The following is a 12,184-nucleotide window of genomic DNA, read 5'->3' as shown; positions in this document are numbered from 1 at the left end:
TGAAGGCTCCGAGGGTCCTGCTGGGGGTCCAAACTGAAGAAAGGGAATCCCATCATTCTTAGTCTGTGCCTCTTCTGCAGCCTCCACAGAAACAGGATCATTGAGTAATTCTAAATAGCGGCAAGTAGTCGCCAAACTGTATTTTCAAGAAAGGGGAAAAGAGGTATTTTTTTAGAGCCAAGCACTAACATGTTAATCGCAAAGACAGTTCACATTATGGGACATTTTATGAACCCGGCAGAGAAAAGCTTTAAATGATTCTCAGCGTTTATTTTTTTTTATTACATTAAACCAGTAACTTGACAATGTAAGTTGTCAAATATGCTCTGAATTGTTCCTTCTTCAAATGGGAGGAAAGTGGAAAAAAATGTCTTCAAGGGAAGCGTGTTAAACCAGTTGAACATGACCTTTGTCCCTGACCTCCACGCCCATCTCCCAAAACCACAAAAGATTTCTGGGCAATCGCATTACCCCCTGCAGGGGTGTCCAGTCAGTCTTTTGCTCTTCTTATGCCCGGAGAAGATACTCAAAGACAAACTGAAAAGAAACTTTGTTCACTCAAGCAGTATGAAATCCTGTTTTTGAATAATTTCCTTAAAGCAGTGCAGAAAAAAAAAGGTTGTTTTGACATCCTCCATTACTTTTACCCTCTCGACACAAAATCCAAATAGACTCTGAAGAGACTGTTGATCTTCCTACTGAGGGAAAACAGGACTCATTTAGGTTCATTTAATCTGCTTCAGGGAGGCCTCACACTGGAATTTCAATAACAGCTGCAGTCTGCCAAGCAGCAGAGGACTCACTCATTTATTGTGTGAATACATTAATTTAACATGATCAAAGGAAACCAGTCACATTGCCTTTAAGGTTGGAAAGTGGTACCATATTGAGCAAACAAAAATCGCTGTGATGTTTTTACTTTTATGTACTGTAGGACTCGTTGCATATCCAGAAAGCGCCTAACAACATGAGAAGAAGTTCAAGTTTTTAAGTGCTAGGTGTATTTTTAATATTCTGCACAAAGACAATGAATGATGAAATATTTACCAATCTTTAACAGAGACAAAACAATATTTAAAGCTCAACAAAAACAGAAAATTCCTGCTGTCCCGTGGCGTCACTACGCTACACTTCCTCCTCTGTTGATTTGTCAAAGCTGCTGTTGGTTGCTAAGGTTACAAGGCTCCCTTTGGATTGTGTTGCATCTCTTCCACACAACAGTACCCATGGAAATACAGTATTAAGGACTATGCAAGAAAATAGCAGTAATGCTAAGCATGCTTTCAAGCTTTCAGTGTACAGGACATACATATATTCAGTCTTTATCTAAGGCAAGTGTATGTACAGAGTAACGAAGCCCAGCACGCTCCCAGGCAACTCAAGGTCAAGTCTTCAATAAAAACACTATAAGCTTGTTGCTTTCTGCATTCTGCGGTCTTCTGATTCACTTTTTTTTTTCTGATCATATATCTATGTGTGTGTTTTAAAACGGACAGACAGAAAAGAAAATGGCATCACATTGTCTTACTGTCAATTTAAAGATCTCTCATCTTTACACAGTTCTTATCATGCACCATGGCTTTCATATTACTTTACAATTACTTTGTACAAGATACGAAGGTAACTCCATTTAAAGATGACTGTAAATTACTTTGTCTTATTACAACAATAATAATCACATCTTAACATCCTGAGAATTAAAAAAGTACAGGAAATGGACAGGTGGAATCATTCAGGTGCACTGTGGGATCATCATACAAGACTCGAAAGAAATTAAAAAAAAAAAAAAAAAAAAAAGGACTAGACAGATGAGCAATATCATAAAATCATGAGGAAATGTTTTCCCCCTCTGCTACTGATAAAAAAAAAAAAAATTAAAAAAACCACACTGCAATTTTGGTATTTTTCTTGCTCAACAGTTTTCACTGTCAAGTGTTGATACTGTATATGGGCCCTTGAAAACAATTAAAACTGTATAATTTTGGAAAGCGGCAGAAAATGAATATATACCTGTCTAGTTCTTTGTTCTCTCAATGACGCATCCACAACAGGCCACTGCACAGATACAGGAACTGTAACAACTTGCCGAAACGGGTGCAAACAAGTTGCCCTTTTTTTGCAGTGACGTTTACATGTGCAACATCCATCCCCTGCTTCTCATCATCATCATCTTGAAAACAAATTACTATGGCTATTAGTGATCATTCTTACACATAAAATATTTTACTATTTAACTCACTCTGTGTGTGTCACATAAGGACAACAAGTAACTTAAATATTTAAAAAAAAAAAAAAGTCTTCAAAAGATACTAATTATTGACAACATTAAGCAGGCATTTCTGACTACATCTCCTGTGTCAGCCCATTGTCAGTTTCCTAACCAGACTTTAAGCACTCTAACAAAAAATGCACTGAAAAATAGATGCATTGAAACTTGAAATATAGTAAATACTTTGCATTTTCTATTTTTTTTTTCTCTATTTGACTTTACTGACATCACAATACTCAAGCAAGTCCTCACAGGAAAATAAATCTAATTTTGTGTTTGATTAATGTTATCTTTATATGTTTGTTTTTTTAATCAAGGTGCTGGGTAGGAGGAAGTGTTCGAAGGTGCTGTCGTTCGTCTCGAGGAATGCTCTGTGCAGGGGAGGGGGTTGTGGTTGTAGGCAGAACCACAGTTTGAAGGTTTTGCAGTCAGTGTCCTTCATATAAATCACTCTTCCTATTCAGAGACTGTCCTTTTACATTTAACATACACCCTAATAGTTATACGGATTGACTACTGAATTCATCATGGTGACATCAGTAGTTCTTCTCATTTCAGATCAGTGAAAAGGAGGGAAACGGATGAGGCTACAGTAGATTATTCTAACACATTCTTTTCTTCCCCTCCGTCTCAGCTTGAGGTGTATATGGTGAGCTCGTTTCTCACCCTACCACAATCATCACTCTAATCCACTTTTCTCCCCGCGTGCTTCATCCCCCCCCCCGCCCCACAGCTACTCTCTTTGCCTCCGTGTCCATCTCAGTCCGCTACCCTCAGAGTGATGTATCCTGGTGGATTGACTTCAAGCAGCCCAGCAGCTGGTAATAAGGGCTGCCTGGCGAGGCCACAGTCTCAAAGACAGATTGGAAAGCCCTGCGGTCCAGCTCCTCGTCAATCTGGTGCCTGTAGAAGTCCATGGCCACCAGGCAGAACAGGTTGACGTCCACCACCTCGCTGGAGCCCATTCGGCTGATTACGTGTGGCAGTCTGGTTAAGAGCAAGGGGGGTTAAGGACAACAGCTCACACTGTTTGGTACATTTACACCTCTATGCTACTACATAAACAACTCAATCAGCGTCTCGCTCATGAGCTTGACTGTATGTCATGGAAGGATACAGGGCTGAGATCCACTGGGAGGTGGAAGCAGAGACAAAGAAGCAGGAGAGGCTCCACATGGCCATGGCCACCGGTGTCCTCTGGGTGAAGTTTGACAAGGACAGCAGCACCCAGTCTCGCACCATAGATGACTGGCCTGTGGCATGGAGTGTCTGGAAAACCTGGAGGTGGATGCACAGCAGAAGGAAAGTTAAAATCTCACTGAAGTGTGACATTGTTTAAAGCGTCTGAAAAAAGCAGCCCAGCATTCAGTTTAATTTTTACAACAATAGACAATGTAGATTTACTTGGGAAAGGAATCAATAAAAAAAAAATGCACAATACAGTCACAGATTCATGCTTATTTTTTACATCTACAACATGTAGTTTTAAAAAGGCATTGCTAGTTTTGCATCACCACTTAAACCACTCCCCCCAGTTTGACCAGTCCAGCTTTCATGTACTGGGCTAGATTCTCACTGGAGGTTTTGCAGACATGCTGCTTCTTATTTTATTATACTCTCAATTGTAACAGTACAATGACATTGATCTCGTTTATTCTTTATTTTACATCCCTGAAAAAAAAAGAAAAGAAGGGTCACAGTGTCTCTGCTCCTGCTTGATGTTGTCTTGACAACCTTTGTCTAAAATCAGACAACGGGTCTGATTAGACAAAGAGCTGGCTAGAGTTGTCAAAATGGAGGTACCAAGTAACAACTTCATTGAAATTCTGTGTCAGGCTCCTTGCAAGAAGCAAACTACCAGTAAAAGAGCAGAGACTTGAGAGCACTGTTGTATTTGTCTGGTGAAAGAATCTGATTTGACAATACAAAGAGTGAAGTACAACCGTTTTCATTTGTCAAAGTAGGAGAAGCACAGGTGTTAATAATAACATTGATAATGGCTCTGTTCTATCCATGTGTCATCCCAGTAAGCCATGACAGTGAGCCAACATTCACAATAGCAAAACACCTCGAAATGTCGAAATACGTTTATCAGATCACATTCTGTCTTGTGACTCTCCTGCAAAGTATGTTTTCCAGCTCGTTATAAGTAGGGCATAAACTGCGAGAGAGAAAATGTATTTTTGATTGGCATGAACTCATGTCCCGCTACTGACCTTGTAGACGACAGTGGCCATGAATTGCGGATAGGGCTGCTGATTGGACAAAAACTCTCCGATGACCTTGTTCATGACGTCCTGTGGTGGGAAGAAGTCGTCCAGAAACTGAGGCAGAATTCTGGACACCACTCGAGCCTCGCTGGGTAAACCCTTCCTGATCCTGCGAACAGGAAACACCCCCCCACGGAAGAGCAAATCATGATGGGAAACAAAATGAGTGCGTCTACGGTTTATCAAGAAGAACAGCTGCTGCCATCAAATTATTTTTTGGACACTACAAACCCAGAGATCATCACCTTGAAGGTGAAGGAAGAAAGCTGGAAAATAAGTAACGTAGTCTTATTCTGTTACCAAAGCTTTGTGCAATTTATGTAGAACTGAGGGTGTGTGTCTGTGTGTGTGTGTGGGAGTGCGTCTACCTGTCGAAGAGCACAGAGACCCTCTCCATGGCAACAATGATCGACTCGCTGTCTGGGGCCTGAGGGTCAGAGTGGGCGGGGCGACTGGCGGGGCTGGCTTTCTCCTTGCCTGAGGAGAAACCAACATGACCCGCTGTGACGCCCGCCGCCTCCGCTACGGCAGAGCCAGAGTCAACCTGACCTCTAACCCCTGTCACTTCTGAACCCGACGCAAGCACCGCTGAGAAGACGAGAGGGGGGGGTGGCACCGGTTGAACCAGTGGGGGAGAGGTTAGAATGGGAGTATGGACACCGATAATCACAAGATTCAGATGAGAATTTAGTTGACCTCAAAATAGAAGATTGGTGAATTTCTGGGAGCTACCTTCAGTCAAATTGGCTTTATATTCCTTCCTTTGTAGTTTCTTTTGTAAGTGACTAGTGCTTAAAGTATTAGAGGTTTTCTATTGCATGTTTCTTGAGTACATTACATTCTAGCTTAGCCTCTCCTGTGACCTGAATGTGCTTCAGCTTGCTTAGCTGTAAAGCACATAAAAGGGAAGTATGAACAAAGTTAAAAAGTTGGTTTGCAAGAGTTTGGGTTTACTCAAAGAATTTGCTGGATTGCTCTTGGCAACAAAGAAATGTTATTTAACCCGTCAGCACAAGGAGAAGAAAATGCTTAGGGTTGCTAGAGTTAGTTGGGGCCAACGTAGGGGTTAGAGGTAGGGTATATCAGATGTATACAATACATAAAATCACATGCAGGGTGCAAGCAGGCTTTTTTTTTTTCCTAAATGCCATCATATAAGGCTGGTTGGAGCTTTGAAATGTCTGTTACACTGTTATGAGATGTAATGAATTTAAATAGCTAATATTAGTCATGACATGGTTCACAGTGAGTACAAGCAAGTGTTACTGACATTACTAACTGTGGGTGTAAAGACAGCTGATGTGTAAATGTGGCAAATGTAAACATGCAAATTTGGTACTATGACAAATCATTGTTGCGATTGAAATTGTGGGTACGGTATACTTTCATTATACAACAACATTAATCTAAGATGGAGACTCTCGTGCATATAAAAATCGGTGCGCTTTTGATGTATCACTAAATATAAAAATGTTCAGCAATTTGTCATGTGGATAGTATGTACTGTCAGCTGCATGCAATTTTGGCATACACAGTCAGGCGCAAGCTCGCAAGTCAGTTTTTCAGTACGCCTAGCTGCAGCAACACATTCCCACATAGTTATTCTTAAGCTTGTCCCAGATTTCCTCTTTAACACTTCCCCTTTGTTTCAGTCACTCACAGCTGTGAGGGGTTGAGATAAAATAACTGCAGAAATGGGACACTACTTTACTGACTTTTACACATCAGAGGCCACAAGTGGGATTGGGGTTGAGTGGAGGAACACTAACATTTAACAGCAAATCAAACCCTACATTATACAATATTTTTAGGTGTTTGCAAGGTGTTAATACAGAACCCCTGTGAAATATTTTGTCTTGTATGCACAAGTTACCTTGAACAAACAAGATTTAAAAAAAAGATTCTAGTGATAGTGGGTTCTGTAGTTTATGATAGCAAAGGCAAATATGTAGGGAGAGGTGGAAGGGTCACTTCACAGGGATAATACTTTATTTTACATGCTATTAGAAAAGGATGGAGTCTAGGATGAGAACACTAGGAATAAATGGGAAACAGCTTTATTGTGGTAGAGTAATAGTTAAACTTGCTGGTCAGCAAGCTTAAGTGGGGATAACCAATTATAAATTAGTCTACCACTAATAAAGAGTGTCCATGCAGGTGAGTTAGCCAGCTAGCTCGATGCTATAGTGAGCAGCGGATTGTGAAAGTCAAGTCACAGCAGCAGTGATGGTAGCACCAGTCTTAATGTTGTGCATGCTGGTGAGTTAGATCGCATGCAAGATACAACAGTGCATTCAGTGGTAGATTTGATGTGCATCAGTTAATCAGCGTCTTGCTTACCAGTGTACATGCAGGTGAGCATGAGGCCCAGGGCAGCCATGGCTCTGTGTGGTGACGGCATGTTCACTCTGTCCACGCTGAGTTTGACCAGCGCTTCTCCATCCACGCGTGACAACTGCTCTGACAGCAGGAGGCGCTCCAGACCCCGCAGCACACAGTGATAGATGACGGAGGGAGTGGAGTCCTCGCTGGCCGACACCATCACACCGCACACCTGGAGGACAGGGACAGAAGCAGGAGATAAAAGAAAGAGAACAGATCAAAAAGGAAAGGATGTATAATGCCAGACACACTGCAAAAAGCTAATGAGGTACTTAAGTATTCAGGATACAACTTAATTTGTCACAATTATGCAGACTGATTCTTTTAAAATGAAAGAAAAAGACTTATTTACCTGTATAATTCCAGCCATAAACTCAGCTCCTACATCCAGAGGGTAGTTCTCCATCATGTAGAAGGCCACTGCGCACATCACCAACACATGCTGCTGATTATGCAGGTTCACACAGCTGCAGGACACAGGAGGGAGAGAAATATATGAAGTAATGGGCCCAAAAATACTTTGGATGAAATGGACTAAATAGAAAGACCAGTTGATATTTGTTTGAAATGTGAAGGGCAGCACCTAGTGGCCAAGAGTTGCACTGCACTCTTCACCTTATTAAGGTGGATGAAAAACTTATTTCAAGATCCACTTACAGTGCAGTCACTGACATTAAACACATATTCTCTGAGGCTCTATCATCATTAATCCAGCTTATTAGATGAAATGAGGTCTGTGTGTGTGTGTGTTTCTGAAACAGAGGATGAGTGTGATACTCACTGAGCGATAGCCCTAAGGTTGGAGAGCAGGTATTCAGAGATGGTAGGGATCAGCTGTTTGGCTGTGTCATCCAGCAGGTCACACTCCAACACATACAGCACTCCATGCAGAGCCCCCATGCGGCTGGGCAGGTGGGTGCTGCGCAGGGTCGTCTCCAACAGGCGACACACGGGCTCTGCTATTGCTTTGTCCTTTTAAAAAAAAAAAAAAAAAAAAAAAAACACAAGGTTGAGGTGTCTTGCATATTGTCTGTAGCTTTAATGGTAAATGATTATAGCTCTTCTATCTAACAAAATCATCTTTGCCACACCCCTCCTCCATCCACCACCCACACACAGCTCTACTCACCATGCCCAACACAGCAGCTGCCTTGCAGATGGCAGGCACCAGGTACTGATTGAGGATCTCATCCTCGGGCGGGTGGAGCTTCTGTAGTTCCATCAGGGTGGAGAACATCATGTCAAACTGGTTCCTCTCTGTGAACAGGTCCGACACTGCCAGCAGCTACAGAGACAAGAGAGAGATGCCACAAAAACTTTAGGTCAAGTTTAACATGACCTAATGTGAAACCTAAAGAAAATTTAAAGATTCTTTTTAGTATTTTTTCCCTTTTCTCAAGACAGACAAGCAGCATTTTTATTGTCTGTGGTTCAGCTAAACTGTTCTGAGGTTCAAAACCATTCCTCAGAGAAAAGCAGGCAATCTTTTACTAATGTGAACAGACAGATCCTTAGCTGAACAAGTGAGATGATATCTGAATATGTGCATCGTAGCTCACCGATCGGACCACTTCACTGACGAGTATGGTCGGAGTCCTCCTGTTACTCGGGGAGCCAGGGATCAGCCACTGACTGTAGAGCTCCAGGAGAAACTGGGAACATGAGTGAATGTCCACACCCGCGCGGTGCTTCCTGAAAGCACACAGACAGCAGTAGGTCAGGGCGTGTGCGTGCTTGTTTCAGTGCATATGCGTAGAAACTGAAGAAATGTGTGTATGCCTGCAAATAATTTGTCTGACCTGGAGTTAATAGGAGATATGGGTGGGGAGGTGGGTGCTGGAGTGTCTGCTTCATCTTCTTCATCCTCACCCCATTCTTCCTCCCTAAGCGGGGTGATGTTGTTACCAAGCCAAACTGAATGGATGGAGACCTGGAGAAAGAGCAATGACAAGTAGAACAAACCCTTAGCATTACACTATTGAAAATCTAGCACTCCTCAAGCTTCTTTTATTTTTCCTTCCTCTTCTTTCATGCGTCTCTTACTTGTCCCAGTTTGTAGTCCATGTTGCCCATCTCCCTCTCTGTGTTGATCTGAAGCAGTAGCTTCTCATGGCTGATCAGTGTGCCTGCTGAAACAGAAATTAAGAAATTTAGTAAATTAAAAACATGTGGTAGGCGTTAATGCAGGATCTAAAGATATAAAGTGTGTAAATATTTGTTGTCCGTTACCTGCAGAGGCTGCTGACAGAGAGGGCACAGGGTCCCAGGCATGGTAGGGGTGGTGTGTGTGGACATTGTCTCTCTTAGACACAAGAGCCTGAATTTCTCTCTCCACTTCACCCCTTATTACTGCAAGTTTCCTTCCAAATCTGGGCACACACACACACAAAAAAATCTCCAAATATTGTTGCATATTTCTTTAGGGCACTACTACAGTGGAAACAGAAAAGGGCTGCATAGCTACCGTGTTTCCAGGGCCTTGAGGCTCTTGTTGCGGGGCTGCTGTTCCAGACAGCTGACTGCAGGGTTGCCAGCAGTGGGCAGAGTCATGGCACTCAGCACCAGGCTGGTGATGGCCTGCACTGCCAACACATTCAACTGGGTACGCTCCAAGTCCTCCTAGACAGCAAAACAGGAGGGGAACAGAATATCAGGAGAATTTAAATTTTTCCAGGTATCATGAAACAGTATTTCTTTAGTGCTTACTCTCTGAACAAATAAATGTTTGTGGATGTTTCTCATCAAAGTAAGCATTTGTGTGAGTGTTTAAGCAGGTACATAGGAGTCATGAGTTTTTTTTTTTTTTTTTTTTTTTTAGTATAGTATGTGCGTATACCTCCTGCTGCGTCTCCTCCTCCTGGTCCATTGTGATCGGTTGGGTGACCAGCACCCCCAACAGAGTGGCCCAGGTCTCTTCAAACTGAGTCCTGCTGCTCCAGCCTATGTGAGAAAATATGTAGAGGTCACGTTCAGACTAAAAAACCTCAATGATGCCACATTTATAAAGTAAATGTGGCATCAGTGTGATGAGATACTGCACACGTGAATGGAGACAATAGGGAAAAGCCCATTTCATAACATGTGTTTCTGTACCTAGTGTATTGATACGGTAGAGGAACTCTCTGAAGACATCCTTTTCCTGCAGGAAGTCCACGGGGATCTCAGGCAGCGTTGTGCCGAATTCTCCTCCTGGCTGTGGGGACCAGCCCAGTTTCCAAACCTGCACACAAGCACAGTATGTCAAAGTTTATACTGTATGCCATGCAGACACATATACAACCACAGATACAGTTTCTTTCACATACTGACCAGTGGAGGTACTCGGGTGAAGCTGTTGACCAGAGGCAGTCGGGACAGACTGATCACAATGTTGCGCAAGGTTGGTGTGAGAAAAGCAGGGATTGCACTGTTCCTATGGTGACCCAGGGAAAGGATGCTCTGAAGGCCTTCCACCAGCTCCGCCATGATTTCACATGCTTGCCACTCACACATGTCTGCAACACAAAGAGGGAATCTGTCATATATTCCCTCCAGCTTTCACCTGAGATCTGCTCAGAACACCATTAGACATTGAATGGAGTGATGCGGCAAAGCACTGAAATACTAAGTTACATGAAACAACCCGGCAGTTTAAATGGTTCTGTAAGTGAATGCTCACGGTCAGCATGTGGTGAGTCCACTTGGTCTTCTTCAGCGTCTCTCTCTGCCTTTGTCTTCTTCTTCTCTGGATACAGAAGCTGGTCTCCGGGACTCACAGCCACTGGAAGGCCAAGACAAAGTTTTTTCCATCAGCATACAATGCTTTTGTTTTGTTTTTTTATTAAAATGGCATGTAACCACATTAAGTCATAGGAAATGTACAAATATGTCCTCCTGGCCTCCTTACCTGCAACCATAATGAGGCGTAGGCAGTAGATGAGGGAGCAGGTGTGTGTGGTATACTCTGGGGTGGAGAGTTTGTTCCAGACGCAGGGCTTCTGCAGAGCCAGACACAGGCAGGACAGAGCCCACTGCAGGTCCACACTCAGGGGCACGTGATCCTGGAGCAGACGCCACACTATCACCTGGACAAAGAGAGAGAGAGAGACACACACACACGTGTTAAAGAACCATAATTAACACATTTGAACGCTAGACAAGATTGTATGTTGGTGGCCCATGCTTGAGGTAATTGATAAATGCCATCCCCATAAATGGCACCAAATGTCAAGTAAACTGTACCGAGTGAAGCATTGAAATCTTAAAATCTTTCTAAACTACAAATATTTTTGTTCATTTCATTTTATGAATCTACAAGCAAGAATCAGTCCTCTCACCCAAAACACTCAACAGGCAAATAGACAATCAAATGTTTAACATGTTAATATGTGGTCTTTTACCTCTGCGGCAGTGCAGGTGAAGGTGGTGATGAGGTGTTCCTTGTCAGACGGGATATGTAGTGAGGAAGGCAGCTGGCTTACACTGAGCAGGTACTGGGACAGAGCTCGACAGAGCGACAAAACCCTGGGGTAGAAACCTGGCTTATCTGAAACACATTGATGCATTGAATGCATTAATGCAGAGAATACCTCAACTGTAGGTCCACAGATTTTCCAGGCTTCAAACTGACAGTTTTCCTGCTTGTCATACATAGCACTCAGCGATTTACACAACTCCTCCTGCTCACTAAACTTACTTAAAATCTAAACTTCTTCTTCATCTGTTAAATGAGCCAGACTCTGATCTAACAGCATTAGAAATTACACGACTCTGCCTTGTGTGTTTAATCCACCAATCTCTCCTTCTGATTCTTCCCACTCTTACCATACACAACAGCCAGCTGGTCCCAGTACGGCTGTGACTGGGAGGGCGGCAGGAAGGACTGGTGTGGGGCAGGAAGTGACTGTGTAACCCCTGCAAGCTGCTCTAAGGTCACCCGCAAGGCTGTCTCCAACAAGAGTGACCCCTGACCCCGTGCTAACCGCTGCACTCCCATACTCAGGCATGGACACAGCAGACTGAGGTTGAAATCCTGGAAAATAAATGACCAAGTTTAGGTTGGTGTTAATATAGAGTCAATGTGGAGTCAGTATGTATAATAAAAAAAAAAAAAAAAAAAAAAAAGGGGTGGTGTGTGTTTGTATCTGTGTTACCTTGCAGCTCATAACGTTGAGAAGATCAGCAGGAGGTAGTTTGGTAAGGAGCTCCGTAGTCTCCAACAGCGAAACGTCTCCACGAAGACAGCACTGGGACTTCACCAGAGCCACATACCACTCCTACGACA

The 12,184-nt window shown here is 43.0% G+C and overlaps 1 protein-coding gene across 9 annotated transcripts in view; it reads right to left on the bottom strand.

The window, feature by feature from the left end:
- Positions 1–761: 761 nt before the first annotated feature.
- Positions 762–12,184, bottom strand: part of htt (huntingtin) — a 31,897-nt gene continuing 20,474 nt past the window's right edge. For 3 of the 9 annotated variants that reach the window (XM_044346281.1, XM_044346285.1, XM_044346283.1), the window contains 21 exons: positions 12,054–12,176; positions 11,725–11,932; positions 11,301–11,446; positions 10,808–10,985; positions 10,580–10,681; positions 10,231–10,415; positions 10,015–10,141; positions 9,758–9,861; positions 9,386–9,540; positions 9,151–9,290; positions 8,965–9,050; positions 8,721–8,851; positions 8,481–8,613; positions 8,051–8,206; positions 7,703–7,893; positions 7,274–7,388; positions 6,880–7,093; positions 4,908–5,127; positions 4,486–4,648; positions 3,387–3,547; positions 762–3,256 (listed from right to left, as the gene is read on the bottom strand). In XM_044346281.1, the coding sequence (XP_044202216.1) occupies positions 3,043–3,256; positions 3,387–3,547; positions 4,486–4,648; positions 4,908–5,127; positions 6,880–7,093; positions 7,274–7,388; positions 7,703–7,893; positions 8,051–8,206; positions 8,481–8,613; positions 8,721–8,851; positions 8,965–9,050; positions 9,151–9,290; positions 9,386–9,540; positions 9,758–9,861; positions 10,015–10,141; positions 10,231–10,415; positions 10,580–10,681; positions 10,808–10,985; positions 11,301–11,446; positions 11,725–11,932; positions 12,054–12,176 (3,252 nt within the window). In that variant the 3' untranslated portion in view covers positions 762–3,042. The remainder of the gene's footprint in view (positions 3,257–3,386; positions 3,548–4,485; positions 4,649–4,907; positions 5,128–6,879; positions 7,094–7,273; positions 7,389–7,702; positions 7,894–8,050; positions 8,207–8,480; positions 8,614–8,720; positions 8,852–8,964; positions 9,051–9,150; positions 9,291–9,385; positions 9,541–9,757; positions 9,862–10,014; positions 10,142–10,230; positions 10,416–10,579; positions 10,682–10,807; positions 10,986–11,300; positions 11,447–11,724; positions 11,933–12,053; positions 12,177–12,184) is intronic. The other 6 variants (XM_044346282.1, XM_044346284.1, XM_044346286.1 and 3 more) reach the window with 3 other exon arrangements.

The sequence above is a fragment of the Thunnus albacares genome, chromosome 3 (assembly GCF_914725855.1).
Source record: "Thunnus albacares chromosome 3, fThuAlb1.1, whole genome shotgun sequence".
Classification (NCBI taxonomy): Eukaryota; Metazoa; Chordata; class Actinopteri; order Scombriformes; family Scombridae; genus Thunnus; species Thunnus albacares.
This window is presented reverse-complemented; position numbering and strand designations above follow the sequence as displayed.